The 21,649-nt window shown below is 35.4% G+C and overlaps 1 protein-coding gene across 1 annotated transcript in view; it reads left to right on the plus strand.

The window, feature by feature from the left end:
• Positions 1-1,815, plus strand: part of LOC124367767 — a 57,564-nt gene extending 55,749 nt beyond the window's left edge. The window contains exon 2 of the mRNA XM_046824869.1: positions 1,363-1,815. Within this exon, the coding sequence (XP_046680825.1) occupies positions 1,363-1,655 (293 nt within the window). The 3' untranslated portion in view covers positions 1,656-1,815. The remainder of the gene's footprint in view (positions 1-1,362) is intronic.
• Positions 1,816-21,649: the final 19,834 nt, after the last annotated feature.

Below are 21,649 nucleotides of genomic sequence, written 5' to 3' on the forward strand. Positions count from 1 at the left end.
ATTGTTGTTTACCTTATATTACAAGGAAGGTGCCACAACGCCTCCTTGATTTTGTGCGTTGCAGTAAATTGTTGTTTATGTTATATTATAAGGAGGGTACCAAACCACCTTCTTCATTTTGTGCGTGGCAGTAAATTGTTGTTTACGTTATATTACAAGGAGGGTACCACAACGCCTCCTTCATTTTGTGTTGCAGTAAATTGTTGTTTACGTTATATTATAAGGAGGATACTATAATGCCTCCTTGATTTTGTGCGTTGCAGTAAATCGTTGTTTACGTGATATTATAAGGAGGGTACCATACCGTCTCCTTGATTCTGTGCGTGGCAGTAAATTGTTGTTTATATTATATTCTACTCTAGATCTCATTCTTTACTCTATGCCGGAGACAGTCTCTGCGTGGGGTGGGTGGCATCCTGTTTATCTTGGAGCTGCCGCATTGCGCTCTGAGCCCGGGATGAGAATTCACAGCTGTTATCGCCTGACTCACCTCGTGCTGTTGAATGTGGAGAGCAGCTGATAACGCTAATGGCCATGTGTTCCTGCATTACAGCCACCGCATTTAGCCGGTCCCGGTAGCTAGCTGACGCTATGCCGCCTCGGTCACGCCATGCTGAGGCCACTTCTAGCCCAGCTGTTTGGTCGATACTACTGTACTATCTGCAACAGTTCCGACTACTATCGTGATCCGTAAATGTCTGCCATTTACAGTTAGTAGACTCTCGATTAACCGGTGTTCGGTTATCCGACCGTTCCTATTATCCGGTTCAGTCGCTGATAATTTTGAGTCATCAAAAGCAATTAAGAACTTTTGGAACAACTTGAATATTTTTACATAACATTTTTATCCGACCATACGTGATAAATCAAATCTCATTGGATACAATAAGTGTGATTAACAACTTAAAACGAGGATTATTTGCGAAGTATGTGCAAACTCAGAATGGTGGCAGCGACATTATTTTGTATTAGTTTTTTTTTTTTTTTTTTTTTTAAGAGTTTACATAAAACTCCGGAAAAAACGAGCTTTCGTTATTAATTTTAGCTTTTTTCGAACTAAGAGAGTCAGTTGGTTTGGAAAATCAAATGGATCAATTTGAAGGATTTTCAAATCGTACTCTCAAATCACTTGGTCTCGTTCATTAATTTGCCTTTAATCCTTAGTATTTAGTTGTCCATGCTTGTATTTTTTCAATGATCGTTAACTTTTCTGCGATCGACTATCACCTGCTTTAATATAGATGCTGTAGTCTGTAGACGTTTGGAAAGACCTACTACGCGTACCAACGCGAAAAGTGAATTGCCACATCCATGTAATTCATAAACATTTAGTGATAGTGACTTACTGAAAATGTGTTGCAGATCTTGCCAGAATGCCTCCAACACCTTCCACTACCGAAGAATCCACAACGGACTCCTCCCTGCCATGGGAAAACTCCACCATGAGTGACATCCTGTCCACCTTACTTCCGGCCAACTCATCGGCAGAATCCACCGTGTCCCCGATGGAGGAACAGAACCTCAAGAAACTGCACGAGTTCCAGATAATTAAGGCCGTTGTGTTGGCAACGGTGACGGTCATCATCATGTTCTCAGTATGCAAAATGGTCTTCCAGCTCTTCATCAGATACTCGGGAAAGCAGGACGATAGATGAACTTTTTAAAGCCGTTTCCATTTCTTACTCTAAGAACTTGTCAGCAAGTCTCTTCATTGTTCCTATAAAGTACTATTGTATATAAATATAATTTGTGTAAGTGAATTGTACAGCGTGTTTATTATTATTAACTCTTGTCATTATACTTTGAGAAGTAAAACAAGACGCTTGATTACTGTACCTCTTCAGATAAACAGAGTTTTCTTTCAGATAGAGTTTTTTTAACTTCGTAGAAATATATTGTAAAGGTTGATGAAATAAGGCTTGTTATCTATAAGCATGGATTTTAAAATGTTTATTTACAAATCCAAAATACCAGAAAATTCCAGAAACTAATACTTCGCTGTTAATAGCCGTGTGGCACATAATTTTTATTCAGAATTAAATTTTCTGCAAGTTTCTTTGTAAAAATGTGGGTCTTCAATGCCTATTTAACAAAATAATTGTCCGTTAAACCTTAAAAAAGTGTTTTCAAAATTATTTTATTTCTGTTTTTTGTAGTATAATAACAAAAAAAACTAAATGAGATACAGCTATGAGATGAACTTTATTCAATTTCTCATCTAAAAATCCGTTAGAAAAAGTTGCATTCACCTATAAATATCTCTTCATAAACACGCGGCAAATCATCATTTGACCTCCTGCACACAATTTTTGGTGAAATCTTCAATTGGCCATAACCCAGTAAGGAAGCATTTCCGGACCCCATGTTTATATGAACTTTTTTCTTTATTTTTTTATAGTACAATCAGCTCAGAAAGTGCCGGTAACACTAACCGAATCACCCTGTATAACCACACAGTTCTAAAGTTTGCCTACAAAAATCCATTGTTCGTTAATACTATTGTACTAATTATAGTAACATTGCAAATTTCAGCATTTATAGATATTTATAAATGCAAAATCCGGGTTGTTTTTTTGTCGTTTTAAACTTTCCTATTGCAATATTTAAAGCGAGAGTAAACAAATTTAAATAGTTATCGGTTTTAATTTATGATAAATCAGCTGCTTTGAGAAATTTAAGTTTCCAATCAATGGGAAGATTATGCTTTGGCCATAGAGTAATGATATTATTTTATCATCATAACGATATAAATATCATTATTCTATGGCCATGGCTGTTCGGGTCTAAGCGCTTCCCATTTATACACGATTGGAATATCAACCAAGTTTCCCAAGAATGGTTTCTTAGCATCACATGTACGAGTATACACCAAATTTTTTTCGCTAAGCTAGTCTCTAAACAATATAATATTAAGTATGTCTTATTAAATTAAATTTTCTCTTTCAACACTGAAAACATCCTGACCACACCAGAAAGAGTGACAGATTTTTACCCAAAATCTTGTACCATCCACTGTTAAATTATGCAATGATTTTATGTCTCGTTTCATCTCAGTCACGAAAAACTATTTATGTCAACTACCTTGGGAATTTTTGAAGCTTAGAGCCATCACGTGGCCTGTGTTCACAGAAAGGAAAACTATTTGCTTACATTAGTATTGCCAACTTAACTGTTCCAGTTAACTTTCATAATTGTTTATAACATATATTAATTTGTAGTTTGTTATTGACGATGGAATGTTTGACAGCATGACAGGATTTCGGACATTTGCCATCGTTATGGTTACAATATGTATAACACAATGTTTCGAAGATTGGAATCTATCGTTTTCGTCAGGTGGGAGAGATGTTAGTACATACAAAAATAAAGAACAGAAAGAAGAGAGAGAAACTAAATGGTTCAAACATACCCAAAAGCTGCTTCGAGTCTAATCCAGGCTTTAACACTGCAGAGATGCAAGTCCCATGTATCACTTTAACCCGTGCCGGTGTGATGTGTGATTGTGTTTCTCGTACTCGTGACTTGTGCTCGGGCATTCTCTACAGTGACTACACCTGGATTAGACTCTAAGCAGCTTCCTCCACCTGATGAAGAGGATAGATTCCAATCCTCGAAACGTCGTGTTATACCTTTTATAACCATAACGATGGCAAATTTCCGAAATCCTGTTATCCTGGCAACATAATTTGCTTCCATTGTGGAACGTGTCTTTACAATTGTTACATGAATTAACACAATTAAAAACTCAATATTGGCTAGTATTTCTAAACTTGTTTTCCAAACAATCGCTGTTCGTAACTCTTGCTCCAGTAAAACTGTATCTCGTGGTTTTAAATCGCCTCGTGTACGGCGGTTACTAGTATCGTGTCTGTCGACAATCTTCTTCTAAGCAAGTCATTGATCGCTTAGAGCTGCTTAATACTCTGACATTTCAAATGACATTGGTTTCATAAATCTAAATTCATGTTTTGTGATGATTTCTCTAGATGTAATAACCCTACGCCTGGAAGTCTTGCTAAACCTGGATTATTGTTAAAGTTCAGATGAAATAATTTACTCTATTCCTATACACAAAAGTTATAAAGCACACACCTCTCACGGGGTAAAAATTATTTCGACTTTTCACACTACAAGGGAAGTTCGGGAATACACGGAATTTCACGTGTACAATGAGCAATTTTAAATTGCACTGTATACAATATCAAAATTTGATATTTTTAAAACAGTGAAGAGGGTACAGTTTACGCCACTCTTTTATCGTCTTATTATCTGTAAATCGTGAAATCAGGCACGTTTCGTGAGCATCACTTTTAACCACTGTTCTGTCTGAGAAAACGGGAATTTTGTATAAAACGTGGTTTGTTTTGTACGAAAATGAAATGTTTTCTAATTTTATCGAATCAGATCTACGTACCAACATTTACAAGAAACTAGTCGTATGACCCATACGATTATTTCAATCAAAGTGTACCCAAACTTCAAATACAGTCCTGGATAACTTTGTAATCAGTAATTTTCATAGTACTTTAATATAAAGTACTAAAATGAAAATATTGTACAGTTTATGCAGAAATTCAGCAGTCTATTCAATTAAATGGATAAGATTCTATACACATTTAATAAGAAAGTGTAATATTACTTTTTGAAAATTAGCTTGGGTAACCCCGTGGTCGCTATACATGTACTCATAAATCCTTGGGATTCTTAAAATAAATGTCTGAAACAACGCTATTGCTCAATAATAATATTTTCTCTTAAATTTATTGTACAAGAAGAAAGTAAAAGATGTAAATCAGGTCAAACAATAGCATAGGTACCAACTGATAGCTTAATGTATAACAAAGCAAAAGAAACTCTGTTATACCTAGCTAATCATTTTGGACTCAAAAACGACTTCAGGACGCCACATTTCTGTTCAAGCTTCTTAACCATTTTATTGGTTCTCCTCGGTCGGATTGATTTCCGCATCCCTAATGGAAGTCACTCTAAAGACATTTTTGGTGGCAGGCAACATGATAGAAACTATGAGTACTTTGCTCCTCTGCCTTGGCAATGAACTTTCCCTTAAATTAAACTTATTTCAAGAAATGAGTGTCGTCACTTTAAGAGGATGGTTCTTCAGTTTTTGAATCGCACGTTGATGAAAACTCTTCCCTCATTGTGACTTGTGTTTTGTTGTTGTTGGAATTGTTGTAATGTCTGCCCCTTGAGCTTATTGTGTTTCACGTTATTCTTGTTGTATATAATATGTTTATTGTTTGTTATATATTGTTGCAAAATGGTTGTACCGTTCAGATAATACAGCAATTCTTAGTTTGAATTTGTTTTTGAAAATGGAAGGATTGTGAAGGAAACAGGATTTTTCCTTCACAATACATCAATATTGTTCACTTCACCTAACATAATATTATGTTTAAAAGAGTTCAATATTATTAAGAAGCAACGGTTCAAGGAAATCAAACTTGGACAATGCAACAAGATGAAATAGGACGAGACGCACAAGTGCTGGAATTTGATCAAACTACCACGTGGAAAGACAAAGACAGATCCATTAGCAAAGTGGCCAAACAAAGGGAGACGACAGATCTGCCGGGGAATATGACGTTTATATTTAGGTCAGCCATATGGCTCTCAGATAGACTGGCACACGTCAATCTCCTTCCCTTGTGAATCATCCATTAAAGAGGTCTGCTTGTTCAGAGAAAACTAAAAATAATTGTGAAACATATTTTGAAAAGGTTCAACTTTTAGATGTAACATATATTTTTACAGCTCTTCTTTGCAGCTTATCAGTGCAGGTTATTTCAAAACCTTGAGGTGACTAATATCTTTAGGTATCATCTACTACAATTATTGATGTGACTACTACAAGAGATTATGACTAACGAGTACTTTTGGTGATTTGGAGTCCATTTAGGCCTCAGATGGATGTTATATTTAGAAGGAAGTGTTTTGCTACAAGGATTATTGCGTCGTTGTTCTAGATAATTAGCTTAGAACAACGAATCAGAACAGAATAGGAAGATTTATGCTATGCAGATATTATATTATTATTATTACATGGTAGGAGTCTCCACACGAGGGTAGCATGCAAAATTTCTTATAACTCGTTTCATCCTTGATGAACAAATAGAATCATATAGATAGTAAATTTTTACATCCCCCCCTCCCAGCAGACGAAAGAGAAATTATGCCAGCGTACTGAGTGATAAGCTTCAATGACGATCAGCCAAACAGAGCCGCCGCGGCCGAGGCTACATGGGCAAAATTCCACAGGCTCTCGAAAAACCTTTTTTGAGACCCAATGAGTTTTCTAAATATAAAAATGTTATTATTAGACTATGAAGAACTATTATTTATTTTATAAAATATTGCTGCAATACTTTACCAGTTAATTGGATATATGCTAAAATATAAGTTTGATTTAAATTAGGAAATAAACTCCCGTAACATTTTCTTTGACAGGCAGTATACAGCGCTATGGTTTATACCAGGCCAACGATTTTGTTTTATTAGCACACGAGCTATAGTCTTACAACTTATGTTATTGATTTCGGGGTATACATTGTTGAGCAATTCTTGAACGCCATTTACCAGAACACAAAGTTTTCCATTGTTCAAATTTATTCTACCATTGGCTTATGGTAAATTTCCATTAAACCTTAAATCAAACCAAAACACCTATTTACATTCAGATGTTTTAAACCGAAAAGTAATACTACAAAAATTATGTAATATCTAACTACCACATAAATTACTATACCTACTAAAAACAACTGTAGTCAAAAATTAAATTTATTGTTGAAAAATAAAATGTTTTTCTTTACCAAGTTACGACAGTAAAATAACAATTACGGCTAAATTTGAGAATCTAAAAAAATACTAAGGTTGTACCTCTACTAATCGGTTTTACTTAACTTTAGTTAAATATTAGTTAATCTTGGTTTTTATTATCATATTTCGCAATAATGTGTGGTATGATGCCCGCTCGACCAATCAGAGCACAGGCGCCGTTCTTTGTTCATAAGTCGCGTAATCAAAACACGCGGGCTTTTAAACGTAATAACCAATATACCAAAATATTGATCGAAATTATTTGCTTGAAGATTAGTTTGGCCTAATCTTTACCTATCTTAATAGATTAATATGGATACTTCATTAATCTAAATAGCTTCAGAAATGCTAATAAAAAATGTAAACTTTAAAAGAGAAAATGGTTATTGTGGGTTATTCTTTGGAGATAGATATATGCCACCACTGTGGACTTTTTGTGAGCCTTATAGAAATGTAGGCTATGTAGGCTACAATTCCGTAGAACATTACTTTATTATAAGTCGTAAAATTTAGTCAGTATTAACAATGAAAGCGCTCAAAAATTACAATTTTCGCGTTATACAAACTTTTCTTCTCTTCTTGCATTATACAAACATCAATATTTTAATCATAGAAAGGATTTTCTATTAAAATATTGATGTATAGGAACCCGCCCTACTTCATAACGCACCTGACAGTGAAAACCGTATATAAATCCGATGAGTATTTTTGAAAATATCGATACACAAACAGACCAACATAAAAAGCGGCTTTAATCTATACTATGTATTGACCCCTAAATGTAAAACTATAAAAATTGAAATAATTCTGTTAATAACACGTGGATATTTATCAAAGTACTTTTAAAATACGTATACGATTAAGTATTTCGATTATATTAATATTGTTACTAATATAAATTTTATTTCGAATTTTGTTTTCTCAAAATATTTTTCAAAGTTTGGAGACACGTGCTCCCACCACCCAACCCCCTACCCCCCGACTTATGGAATCTATAATAAATCGACTTTCAGTCATGTATTCAAACGATTTGGTAAAACATTATTTTCTGGATGAGTTGAGAATTTATTCCAAATTATTGAAAGGTTCCTTGTTTTGACACAGAAAGAGGTTCAATTCTGCCTCACTATGCTAACTTTTTAGTAGCATCAGGAGAATTAGCCATTAGCAAATTACTCTAATAAAAAACAAATTAATATATAAAATGAGTAAACCATTTGATAATTTTCAGTATGGAGCACATTATAAAAAGTCTTTAAGTTTTGAAAAAGAGTGAGGAATCAATTCTGCCGCCAATATGCTTAACTTTTAATGGCATCAAGAGAAAGAGCCTTAATCAAATGACTAATAAAACACAAATTAATATCTACGATGAGTGAACCATTTGATAATTTTCAATATGGAGCAAAGCATTGTAATTATTGTAAAGTATATATATAGCCTATATATTTAAAAGCACAGTATTGTGTGAGATTTAAATTATTTCAGTGTATTTAATTTTAAATGGCAGATACAAATAAATCAATTTTTAGATAGGTATGTTATTATTTTCCTATTTAATAATGCCAAGAAGATTGTGTTCCAATTAGTTATACAGCTACTTTAACATTCATAAAACGATTTAATGTAAATTTTCAACATTTTTATTAAACAATTTATTTAAATACTAGCTGTTACCGACGGATTCGCACGCAATCCTTTAGAACTGAAGTCCTTAGTAAAAGCAATTATGATGTAATATGATGGGAGTCCTATTAAAATTTTAAAACGCAAGTAGGCATACATCAGGTAGATATTATTTACATTCATGGTAAATAGTATCAGAGTTTAACTTAATTATTATATCATGTTTTGTACGTGTAGGAGCATTTCTGGTTCTAATTAATTACATACATAACGTCACAGCTGAATCTGCCTTGTCATCCCGATCACGAAAACACAAATCTCAGAATCAGACAGGTTCTCGGAAACTTTCTTCGGCCAAAAAGCGTATATTTCCAGTCCTTGTCATATACAGTATTTCAGGATCTGAGATATTGTCCAGTACCATAGTAGAGTTTGCCTTGTTGTTCTCACGAAGAAAAAATGTATATACTTACGTAGGACCGTGATGCCTACTTTGGTTAAAAAGAGCCTTTAAGACCGTTTAAATTCACTTACCTACTGTGTCACAGTTTAGCTTGCCATATTGCCTCGATCAAATCTTATATAGCCTACGTTCGATTATCTAGTTCCCGGAAATCTACTTTGGTCAAACTCGTGTTGACATAGTTGAGTTTGCTAGGACTGAAAAGCCTATTACGACCTAGGGGGGAAGTCCTACCTACTTCTTATGCACTTTCCGTTATGCAACATTCCAAAATAATCGATATTAAAGTTTTGTGTTATACCAGTCTTGCTTTTTGGACTGTAGCCAGGGAAACAGTGAATTGTTGAGGCATGTTAGTGTTCAATTTCTCTGTTTTCCATAAGCCACTGTTAAAATGCAATATCACAATGTCAAGGAAGCCCACCAGTTTAAAGTAACTTATGTGAAAACATTCATAACTTTGTTCATTAAGGTTGGTTACATAACAGTGTTTAAATAATATTTAAAACGCATTAAATTATTTAAATCCTATTACTGGCGCAATCTTGATTAAAATTTATATATTAAATTCATATTTACTATCTGTATTACACTACTGATCAATCACCGTTTACTTCAAATTTAAATATAAACAGATGTTTCAGCCAATTTGTCGATATAAAACTGAAGGTTTGATCAGATGTTTAGTGCCACTTTAATTTGGATTATGAAACGTAAAAACTAAATTTTTTCTGAATTTCAAAACATTCAAGGTAACTTTTCTTATATTTTGCTTTATAAAAACCTTCCTCGGATTTCAATGAACATTTTACAAAAGGAATTAACCGTAGTGGTCCAGTCGTCATCAAGATTAGCGCTTACCAACACATTCAACGATTCATTTTTATTTTTAAGATAATTATTCTTTTAATGTGAATAATAAAGATTTGTGGTTGAAGCCCAAACAGACATGTACCCCTGGCCTCCTAATAATTGCAGCCAAAGGGCCAACGATGGACATGCACGATCATGAAACTCATTCTTGTGTATGTAGAAATGAATTTTCTTGCAAAACTTAAAGCCTAGAGATGAAATCTTTCTCCTGATAATTTGTGGACAGTTAGGCTACATGTTTGACTACGTCACAATATGATAAAATATCATATGATTGTACCATTATATTCATCGTAGTTAGTTTACAAATTTATTATTCTGCTATTTTCTCGTTGTCAACATAGTTGCCCATAAGACCAATTAAAACCCGTTCGCGAAGCTGAAGCAATAATACCATTAAGTTGCTTGCATCGATCTATAAACACACGGTTTCTTGCAGTGTGATCAAACTTAATGTTACGTAGTCTATCGAAATAAAGCTTCATGTTTTTCAGTTTTTTCAGTTGAGTTCTATTTCGATATATCGTGCGAACAGACCGAAAGACAATTGCTTAACACGTTGACTTCGGCAGACGCCAAAAAGTGCAGGTACTTTGGTGTTAGGTCACTCAGTATAGAGCCGCAGTGAAAGTGTTAACTCAGACAAATGTTCTGTTTTGCAGCTGAACGGGTCATCTTTGAATTGTCAATCACGTGTTAATTACATTAATCACTTCGTCACTTTAGATATCAAACCTTTGGTTATAGACAGTGCTCTAAAAATCCTTGGAGTCACTTTGGATTCCAATCTTGATTTTACGAGTCATGTAAAATCTATATGTAAAAGCGACGTGATCAAGTTGAAGACGTTATATAGATGTGTAAAAATACTGCCAGTGTTTGCTAAGTTGTAAATTGTCCGCTCAACAATTGCTCCTACTGTGCACTATGCTCTTTCATCTTTCGCTTGTTGCCTTACTCGGGAAAATGTAATGGTTCTCACTAGATTGCAAAACAGAGCCCTGAGATTTGTCTATAGTCTCAAAAAGTTTGATCACATCAGTGAGTTTAGGTTAAGCTCTAAGGTGTAATCGATTAAAGATTGCTGTGAATTCCAAACTGTTAAACTTATTTACAAAGTTATTCAGACTGGCAAGACTGAACATCTCAGGAAAAAGATTATTTTCAGGCACGAAATAAAAACTCGCAGTACTCGACAGGACGGACTACTTTATTTGTTAAGGGTCCGTCTAGAAATCGGCAAGAAAGCTTTTAGATACTTTGGACCGGAAATATACAGTACTTTCCCCTCTGCTTTGAAGAGTCTTAGTTACCGTTTGTTTGAAAATCATATCAAAAAGGTTCTTATGTAATTTTATTAAATTTTAGATTTGAATGATGATTATTTATCTGTATGCTATGACAAGAGTTGTCATGTAAAACAGAGTTGTCTTGTAAACTAGAGTCTGTCACTTTGAAGAACGCTTGCTGAATAAAGACGTTATTTAATTTAATTGGATTTTTTTACGTCCTCGAGTAATAAGTTTCGCTAACGCTCAGCCAGTTATAAGCAATGTTACTCAGGCGTCAATCACCAGACGCTGGAACTTTAGATTCAATATCGTGTATTGTAGGTTGAAAGATGTTGTTTAGTACCATAACGTTGTACAATTGTATTCATCACAGCTTTGTGGAGATTACATTTTCATAAGTATACATTTTTCTCTATGCTATTTTGCATCTTCTCGGAAACTGTTCAGCTTGGTCTGTTCAAAGTGAGTAACTCTATGTTTGGCTTGTTTTATACACAGGCTCGTTGTTTAGTAAACAGGTAGACTAACCAGCTTCGATTGAACGATACAAACTCTCTCAGCAGTCTTCATAGATCCGATATTATGTTACATCAGGGTGTTTACTAATTTTAGCCTTCTAAGTAACACAATCTTCTATCCACTGGCTGGAAGCTGTAATCTAAACACATCGCTCCTCTATTTCTGATACAAACACTCGCCACTTTGCTAACTTACTACATGGACAATAATTCACTCTGACGACGTTCATAGCGGGGCCACTGCACTTTTCGTTTTATGGGAACGCTGGAAAAGAACTGCAATCGTATTATTTTTTTATTTCATGGCACACAAAAGCCAGGCTGAATAATGCCCACATTGGGTTAGTCTATGGGAAGTTCGTTCCAGCACTTTTTTTATGCGGAATCTCTAAAATATAGCCTCACTCGAGTGGCCTTGTACTATTATGGATTATTCTATATGTACTTATCCTATACTGTTGTCATTTGGAATAAAGAAAAGTTCACGTACTTATCCTATAATGTTGTCATTTTGGGGTAGTAAAATGTTCACATACTTGTTGTATAGTGTTGTTATTTCGAATGTTCACACACATATCCATTACTAAGTAAAGTAAAGTTATGATGGCTTATTTTACCAGGTAAAATTAGGGTTAAGAAGTCCTCTCTAACACAACTTGGGGAGCAAGGGCTTAGAGGTGACTTCCAAACCACCACCAATAGCCGGGCAGGCGGGCTGCTTGCAAGGACAGGATCGCTCAGCGGTCACTCATTTGAGCAGCAACCACGCTCGACGTTGCTTGATCCGGTTATCTTGCGATAACCGTTGTACCCGCTACACTGCGCTATTGAATTATAACCACCTTTGTGGATATACATTATTCATTGTGGATTTAACGCCATTGTATAGCAATTGATGCTTTAACCAAATGAATTGTGCAAGTGTGCAATAACATAAATGTTAATACAGGGTGTTCATTTGAAAACTTCAAACTCGTATTAAAAGACTTATAGCCTAAGAATCAAACTCTGTAAACGTGAATGTATAATACTAATTGGGGGAACAAACAAAATTATTTTCAAAGTGGGGGTGATCACCCCCATGCCCCCCCGTACTAAAAGCCAATATTTTCAAATGGCAACTAATGCTTTGTGACACCTCAAATTGAAGCTCATCAAAAATGCTGTATTTTGATGAAAACAATTGAAATCGGCCAAGCCATTTGGTATCAGCAGCCAATAAAGTAATTTTGTTGTTATTAGCAATAATACAGTAGTTAGACTTATCATTGTTGTGTAAGAAATTACATTATTGGCTGCTGATACCAAATAGAAAAGTCACTATTCGTGGCCGGCCAAGTATCACTATTCGTTTATCTACAAAATTTCTAGTCAATTTTACATTAGCGCAAGCTAGAATAGCATATATTTCAGCCTGAAAGACTGTCCAATGCTCTCCCAGACTTTCACTGAGAACTGTTCTGGGAGATGAACTCCATACCCCATAGCCACCTCTGCCATCCATCAAGGATCCATCTGTGTACCAAACTAGATCACTTTTATCTAACTTTATTCCTTACTTCCTTCTCCAGTCCTTCCGGATCGGATGGTTACGACAACGGGTTTGCTAAATACAGACTTTGTGCATAGTTATAATTTCAAGAATGCTACTAACATGTTATCAATACAAAGCCTTGTATATAGACTCTTACAAGCTGAGTGATCCTCAACACTATGTCCAACCTGAATACCTGGGTCCCATTTATAGGTCAAAGCTTTGTCAACAAAGCACCAGTCGTGATGGGAAACTACAATTTCCTCAAGAGACGATGGAATTAACTTCATATTCAGTACAATATAATCTGTAACGCTGCATATCTCAAAAAGGACACAATCTTCCCAGTTTTTAAAAGGAAACTCGAAAGCATTCATCCCTACACAACTGTTCCTCACAATGACCAATGACAACCAATCAATTAATGTAGCTAAAGAAAGTAGTATTATATGAGGTTGTAACAGTCTTTTTCCTCCAGTATGGCGTCTGACCTTCTCTCACTAAGTAGATTGATGACTTTTTGGGTTATAGGTCTGATTACGGGATATGGTCACCTGAGGAAGCATCTTCACAGAGTCGGCATCCTTCGGGAGGATCCGCTCTGCAGAATATGTGATGAGCAGGTGGAAACTGCTAAACACCTGCTCTTTGATTGTCCTGCAATAGCAAGGGAGCGGTATGCCATCTTTGGTAGTTTGGACAAGGGTGGTGAATTTCCCCAGGAGGACCTGATAGGTTGTTTCCGGCGGTTTGATGAACTTCTGAAATCATAGACTTGTAGGCCTAATGGTGTGCTTCCGGAGTACGCAAAAGGCCCTTAAGGCTTAAAATACATGGTAATAGGCCTCCCCATAGAAGAAGAACCTCACCTCAAATAAGGTATCGTCTATGCTGGGTCTACATATGGGCTTACAGGGCTATAATCTAGGATGGCAGATTTTAGTGGGCAAACATTTTTGGAGGAATAAAAATCCAGAAATATACGTAAACTAAAAAGTAAAATTCAAAAGATAGTGATCAAATGTATTAAAGCAAACCTTTTGTAACAGAGCAATATAGATCCAAAAAGGTAGGTTCTACTAGTATCGTTGCTAGAATCAAAATAGGCTCTAGGTGCGGTTCGGCAATCATCTTTCTGCTGGCTGTAGTACAGGAAAATACATCGCACGACTAAAGAATATGAATTGACTCAACACTCGCAATTATAGTGTAAATCTGATGAAAATGTCACAGAGAAAAACTGACATCTTTATTCAACATGCGGGCATCAGACCAATATCTGTCTCTACAATTCTGTATCAGTTAATATTTCCCCGGATGAAATTAACCGCTACTTTGCTGGCTTGGACGGTGATAACAGTGTGAACCCGGAAAGGCTCGCTTTTTATAAGCACGCTACTTGCGAAAAGGTGCAAGATAAATTTTAGTTTCGGCAGGTGAGCGAGAGTGAGCTAAAAACATTATCAACAGTATCTCCACAGCGGTCTTTGGCATTGACGGAATTTCAATCAACATGGTCAGAGCAGTTAGTCCTTTCTGTATCGGGGCTATCACCCATATCATTAATCTCTCTCTCTCTCCTCTGGCCAATTCCCCTCTGGATGGAAAAAAGCCTGGTCATCCCTCTTCCCAAAAATAGTAATCCTACAAGTGTGTCCGAGCTTAGGCCCATTTCCATTTCACCAGTTCTTTCTAAGGTATTGGAAAGAATTGTGACAAATCAGTTGGTTTCCTTCCTGGAGTGCAGCGGTGTTTTGCCCGATAGTCAGTCTGGTTTGACAAACCAACTGTTTTCCGCAAGGGATAAGAATTTCTGTAGTAGTTTAACTGCTCTTGATTTCTCACATGCATTCGATTCAGTGAATTTTTATATGTTTTCGGCTAAGCTGCATTACTACGGTTTTGATCAGGTTTCAACAATGTGGTTTCGCTCTTATCTGATCGACAGAACCCAGGTAACCAGGGTGAATGATCGTCTTTCAGGGATTGCTCTCGAGGAGTCAGGGGTTCCTCGGGGTAGCTGCTTAGGTCCTATTATGTTTCTATTGTATACTGCGGATCTTAATCTTGAGTTATCATTCTGTTCCCTTTACTCCTAAGCTGATGACACTAAGCTTGTTTTGTCATATCCTCCATTACAGTCTTCCTTGGCAATGCAGCAGATTAATGCTGATTTGTTGAGGGTCAGGCTCTGGGCTGACGATCACAGGCTTCAGTTGAATCCAAGAAAGTGTTTCACTTGTTAATTTTTACCCCTCTTCAAATGCAGTCTTTCTTGGTAATGGACCCTTGGGAGTTTCCTTGGGAGGTGTTCCTTAGCAGGTTTCGGACACAGTAAAAATCCTTGGCGTTACTTTTGACAAGCAGTTAACCTTCTTGAACCATGTTCAAAATATCAGTCGTGGTGTAATGAATAGGTTAAGAGTATTGTTTAGGTTTAAAGGGTTACTCCAGGAGGAAGTGAAACTTGAAGCTGTGGTTTTCCCAGTTATTGTTTATGCTCTTCCTGTATTTGGGGGAAGATTGACCCTTGAGGGTGCGGTCCTGATTAATAGGTTACAGAACTCTGCTGTAAGATTTGTGTACGGCTGAGAAAATTTGATCACGTTAGCCAGTATCGCCGTACAGCTGGGATCCTCCCGATAAAGTGCATTTTCAAACTTCTGGTGGCTTGCCTTGTTCACAAGGTGTTGCTGACGGGAAAGCCCTCTTACCTCAGGGGGGTGCTACAGACCCGGGCTGAGATTAGGGACTGTCGGCAGGATGCCATGCTGGAGGTGCCCAGGGTCAGGCTAGAGATGGGGAGGAATGGATTTAGATACTTTGGCCCCCAGATATACAACAGCATCCCTCACAGTCTAAAGGCTTATGGATATTCCTCGTTTAAAAACAATCTCAGACTGGCTTTGGAGGAGGAGTGTTTCACCCCTAGCTGTTTAATGTAATATATTATCGGTTTGATTAGTTTAATTTTGTATTTCTCGGATGGTGATAGATATATTTGTATGTGCCTTGATTGAAAATGTATGAGTTATTTTGAAAAACAACAATGTAATGTTGAAAATCACTTCAAATAAAGACGTTATTATTATTATTATTAATCCCCAACTACACCTCACAGATTTAGGAATCTTGCCTGTGATGATTACATAAAGTGTGGCGCGTTGACTGATGTTGCCAATCACAAATCACTTTGGCTGTCACTCGCCACAGCTGCTACAATTGTCACTGTTGTGAAGAAAACTGCTTTATCATATTTTGTAACAAAAACATATCTTATTCATAATAATCAATATATTTTCTTTTTAAAGCAGTGCTACAGCTTACATGGAATGTTAAAGTTATAAAACTGGAAAAACGCTTTAAGTACTGTACTGTAATGCAATGCTGGCTATTATTTGTAACTATGTGTTTTTCACAATTCATGTAATACATATACTTTTGTTTATTGTGTAATATTAAAATTATGTAATATCAAGTTAAGTTCTGTAAAAAAACCACCGCCACAGTGCTCTAACATAGTTTTAGAGAAATTGTTAGTAGCTTCAACATTAAAAAAGAATAGATTTTTTCCCAAATGGAGATTGTAAAGCAGAAATTTTGTGAGGTAATAGCAGTTTTGTAAGGTGTAGTGGCGTAGCAAAGGGGGGGGGGCCGCACCGGGTATCACCTTTTTTTGGGATGATACCCACCCAGTCTCTCAACTTTAAGAACAATGTACAAACAAACAAAAAATAAATCGCTAGCACAAAAATTTCTTTTTTGGGGATTCCTCCACTAGCACTAGCTCAGCTCTACAGTATGTATAATTCTGGGATTCCCGAAAAGAGCCTGACGGCTGTTGTGGGGGATTCCCCGTCCCATACTCACACTTTTTACTTTCGATGGGGTGACACCACCAACTTCCACACCGGGTGCCACCCAAGGTAGCTACGCCACTGGTAAGGCAATTTGTATATAACACTACAATATCATGTTAAATCTTCACTAAAAGTTTTAATTATAATCTTCTAGTAACCATATCATTTTCATTAATTACGCTTAAATATTGGCAATTTTTTTTATACTCAGGGTGTAATTAATATAACATTTTTGATACCTTTTTGCAATACATTTATCGGTCCAGTTTTTTTGTTTGCCACTAGATAGCGCATAATTTGAACATTGAAGTGGCACAGATTTTAGTGATTGATGACATATCTTCTCATACACATCAAAGGTGGCAAGGTTGAGGGGGGGATTATGGCAGCCACCAATTGGTGGAGGGGGGATATATCGCTATAGCCCATGGGCGGCAGATTTTCATTATGCCTCTGAGTCTCATATAACGACTCCAATGTATAATTGTGCAAAAAGAATTGGAAACAAAAATCTCACTATATAGTTACTTAACAGTTGCCAATAATTTAATTCATATTTGACATAACTCCCAAGTATTAATTTTGCTGATGTTCCATTCTGCATGAGTACAAAATCCGGTACACCTCTCCCCTTTTGTAAATCTAGTCTGTGCCACTGAACCAACCATTAGAACTCTAAAAGATTCACGTGTCTATCCCTTATCTGAAGTTGAAGCATGCGACGCATAAAACATTCGCTTCGCCATATTTTAAAATACTCTAAATTATAGACTATGTGCAGCAACTAGATTCAGTCAATAGACTGCCAACGCACATTTGTGGCACTGTCCTCTTGTCATTCATAAGTGCTTTTTAAAACACATCAATTTAAAACATTAGACACACTTTACAGTAATTTTCTACTGCAACTGTGAATCGCTTGGTCTATGGATCTTACAATTAGTAATGCCACATTACAGATTGTAAAACTGTTCTTTACACTTTTCATTCAATACTTCTGTAACATACTACTTATTACTACCCGTTTATGAAAAGCTGCAATATCATTTATATTTATAAATTGAAGCTGACGTTTTCAACATTCACCATAAAGTTACCGTAAATTAGAAAAATATTCATTAAAAAAAATTTTTAATACTACGAGTATGGACTAAAAGAAAAAAGCTCAAAACATAAAAAATCCTGTAGACGAACATTGGTAAATACATTTTAGACAATTAAGAACTATGTTAATGTAAGTGAATAAAATTATTTTTATGATCTGTGGTGCATTTTCCACCAATTAATCTGTCTGTGTGTTATTTTTAGTATTTATCAAATAGTTTATGGGAGTGTACATAGCACCGCACATAATGTGCATTTTGTAGTGAATATCCTCCATTGATTAGTGTCAGTAATCTATAACAAAGCTTACATACGCTTTCACATATCATAAAAATTCAAACCTGTTTTTCTGGTGATAGTATAGTACATCTAATTACCAACAATACATCATCAAAGTAGGAAGAAATGGACTTTTATTTGTAAGCAACATTCCGGAACTTTTATACCTACATTTCTGCTAATACATCATAACTGTGCATACTCTATAGAAAAATAGGCCACAATACGAGCTGAAAGAATTAAAAAACAGTTCTCCTAATTCTGTTAAAGATTACCAAGGGTTGGTGACGTCAACAGCTACACAACAAGACGGGCAAATGATATATCCCTTCCAGCGCATAGAACAACCCTTTACACCAAGAAGCCTTCCTATAGCGGTGCAAGACTCTTTAACATGCTTCCAGAAAACTTCAAAACATGTGACTCTAAAACTCTGAAGAAAAGACTGCACAGCCTGTTGATAAACTCTACAATTTATAGTTTGAATGAGTTTTTTAATTCTGTTAATGCTATTATTTAAGACATGTATGTGTATGTATATGCATTCATATATTTTCTCCTCATGTATATATTATTTTACAGAAATGTTAGTTAATATCAAATTTTAAAGATATTTTCTCTTTGCATTTATAATAGTTTTAAACTAGTTTACCTACTTCTTGATGACATCAATTTTTACTGCATGTGTTGACTCTGTAACCATTCTTGATGAATGTGTGAATAAAGATATTATTGAATTGAATTGAATTGTTACTCTTAACATTTACAGAAACTTCTAGGCCATTTACCAAAAAAATATCCTGCGTATAACCTCAATTATTGCATCTATGTAACACGAGTCTCACTGATCCAGACAATGAGATATCCATGATAGCTCTAGAACAAGGTCCTGTAAAACAGCAGAAAACTAATCTGCCTTTTTGAAAAATTGATAAGATCCTAATTTCTTCTAGTTTTTAAAACGACACTTCATGTTTTCATTAAAGATGAGTTAGAAAACAAGAGATATCAAATTTGAGCATTGAGGCACTCCAGAATTTGAAACAGTTACTCCCTGCTCCTTTTTTTCCCCCCATTATAACAAAGATCTAAATGCAACCGAAATGTATCAAGCCAATCACTACACCATACTCACTATACAGTTACACTTGTCTATGCACATGCACTGACAAATGATTCTGCGTCTGCTCGTCACCACACATCTACCTGTATCTGTACATGTAGGAGTAAACATCTTATCTCCTACCATGGCGGACTGCTGAATAATTCTTTTTTACAAACTTGCATATTTGGATTTATGATAGAGACAATGTCGAAGACTTATCTTAGAGGCCAGACATGTAAGTGAGAGACTGTTTTCCTCATAAGTTTTTTGACTGTCATTGTTTCGCTCAAACATAAAAAAATCACACTTGGTGCTAGACACTAAAAAATTGAAACAAACTACTTTACCGTTTATATAAGGCATTTAGATGAAGAACTGAGACTTCTATTTTCTTTTATGGGAGAAGAATATAATTCTAATTTTAAAATTATTTAGGGGAAATAGGCAAAATTTGTACAAGCAAGAACAAGGAAATAATTCTTGAGGTTAGTGATATATACAGGGTGATTCAAAACTAAACGGCAATCTCTCGAGAGCTTATTCTATAGCTAAAAACAAGTTAAAAAAGTTCATATAACCATATGCCCGGAAACGCTTTCGTTACTAGCGAGTTACGCCTAGCGAAAGATTTTGCCCGGGATTTCAGAACCCTTGGTGAAGTCAGGCCGTTTATAAAAATAGTAAAGGTAGTTACAAAGATACAAATACGATTGTTTTTTATGTTTTTATATCTGACAAATTTATTAAAATTCGTTCCCAGAGCTGTAAATGCAATATTTTCAGAGATATCTTACGTAAAAAAACACAAGAATTGGTGCAAAGAAATAACACATTTTTGTGTTTAACGTAAGATTACTTCCATAAATGTTAAATAAAGGTCATTTTTTTCTTAAAACAGATTTGTAGAACATTTAATTCTGAAAAGATTCATGTGAATTACTTAGGAAAAAAAATTAATAATAGGTATTGAAATTTAGCTTTATTTAAAAAATAAACAGACGCACAAAAATGCATTATTCTTATCTGCATAAAAATATTAACTAATGTTTAGGTTGTGAGTAACAGCTGATCATTTATTCAACACTTTTTATCGTCATATTTTCTTTGCAAAGGTTGGCAATATCAGCTGATCAACAATTAAGTTCATGAAGTAACATTTGAATAACCTTTATGGAGGGTTTTTGTATTGTGGCGTGTGAAGATTGTATTTTTGTGAGATCCTGTGATTATTTGGAAATATTTTATACAAGTGTATAAAATATTTTATTAAATATTTATTTTTAAAATATTTTATTAAATATTTTTATAAAAGTGTATGTAATTATCTTAGTAAATAATGGCAGATAATGTAAATGGTATGTATTCGTTTGAAGAGTATACGGACATGATACTGATTTACGGCAAAGTTAACAAGAATGGTTTAGCTGCAGTTCAGGAATATCGTGATACTTTTCCACATCGAAGAACACCTGATCGCAAAACATTTGAAGCTGTGGAGAGACGACTTAGAGAAAACTGGTAGCTTTAAACCGAAGCGAATAGATACTGGTCGTCAACGTAGCGCAAGGTAACTATAACAATGAACAAGCAATAATAAATGCTGCTGTAGAATTATCACCAACCACAAGCACCAGACGATTATCACGTCAGTTAAATATTTGCCAGTCAAGCGTATGGCGGACACTTCATGAAGCACAGTTGTACCCATTCCATATAACACGTGTTCAAGGACTTATTACGCAAGATCTTAATAAAACGGAAGATGTTCTGCCGCTGGTTAAGAAGAAATTGTTTACGACATCAGTATTTTCTTCGGCGTATTCTCGTTTACTGATGAATCCTGTTTTACTAGAAATGGAATTGTAAATTTTCGTAATACCCATACTTGGGCGTACGACAACCCACATGAAACTGCGACGAGGCATTTTTCAACATACATTTTCAGTCCAATGTATGGCTTGGTGTTCTGGGTGATAATTTGATTGGTCCATTTTTCCTCCCTAATTCGACTTAATGGAGTAGCGTACTTAAATTTTTTTAAGAACAAACCTGCCTACCCTTTTGGAAGATATTCCTGTTCAAAACAGAATAAATGCATGGTTTATGCACGACGGAGCACCTCCACATTTTTTCTAATGATGTGAAAAAACTATTTAAATGA

The sequence above is a fragment of the Homalodisca vitripennis genome, chromosome 8 (assembly GCF_021130785.1).
Source record: "Homalodisca vitripennis isolate AUS2020 chromosome 8, UT_GWSS_2.1, whole genome shotgun sequence".
Taxonomy (NCBI): Eukaryota; Metazoa; Arthropoda; class Insecta; order Hemiptera; family Cicadellidae; genus Homalodisca; species Homalodisca vitripennis.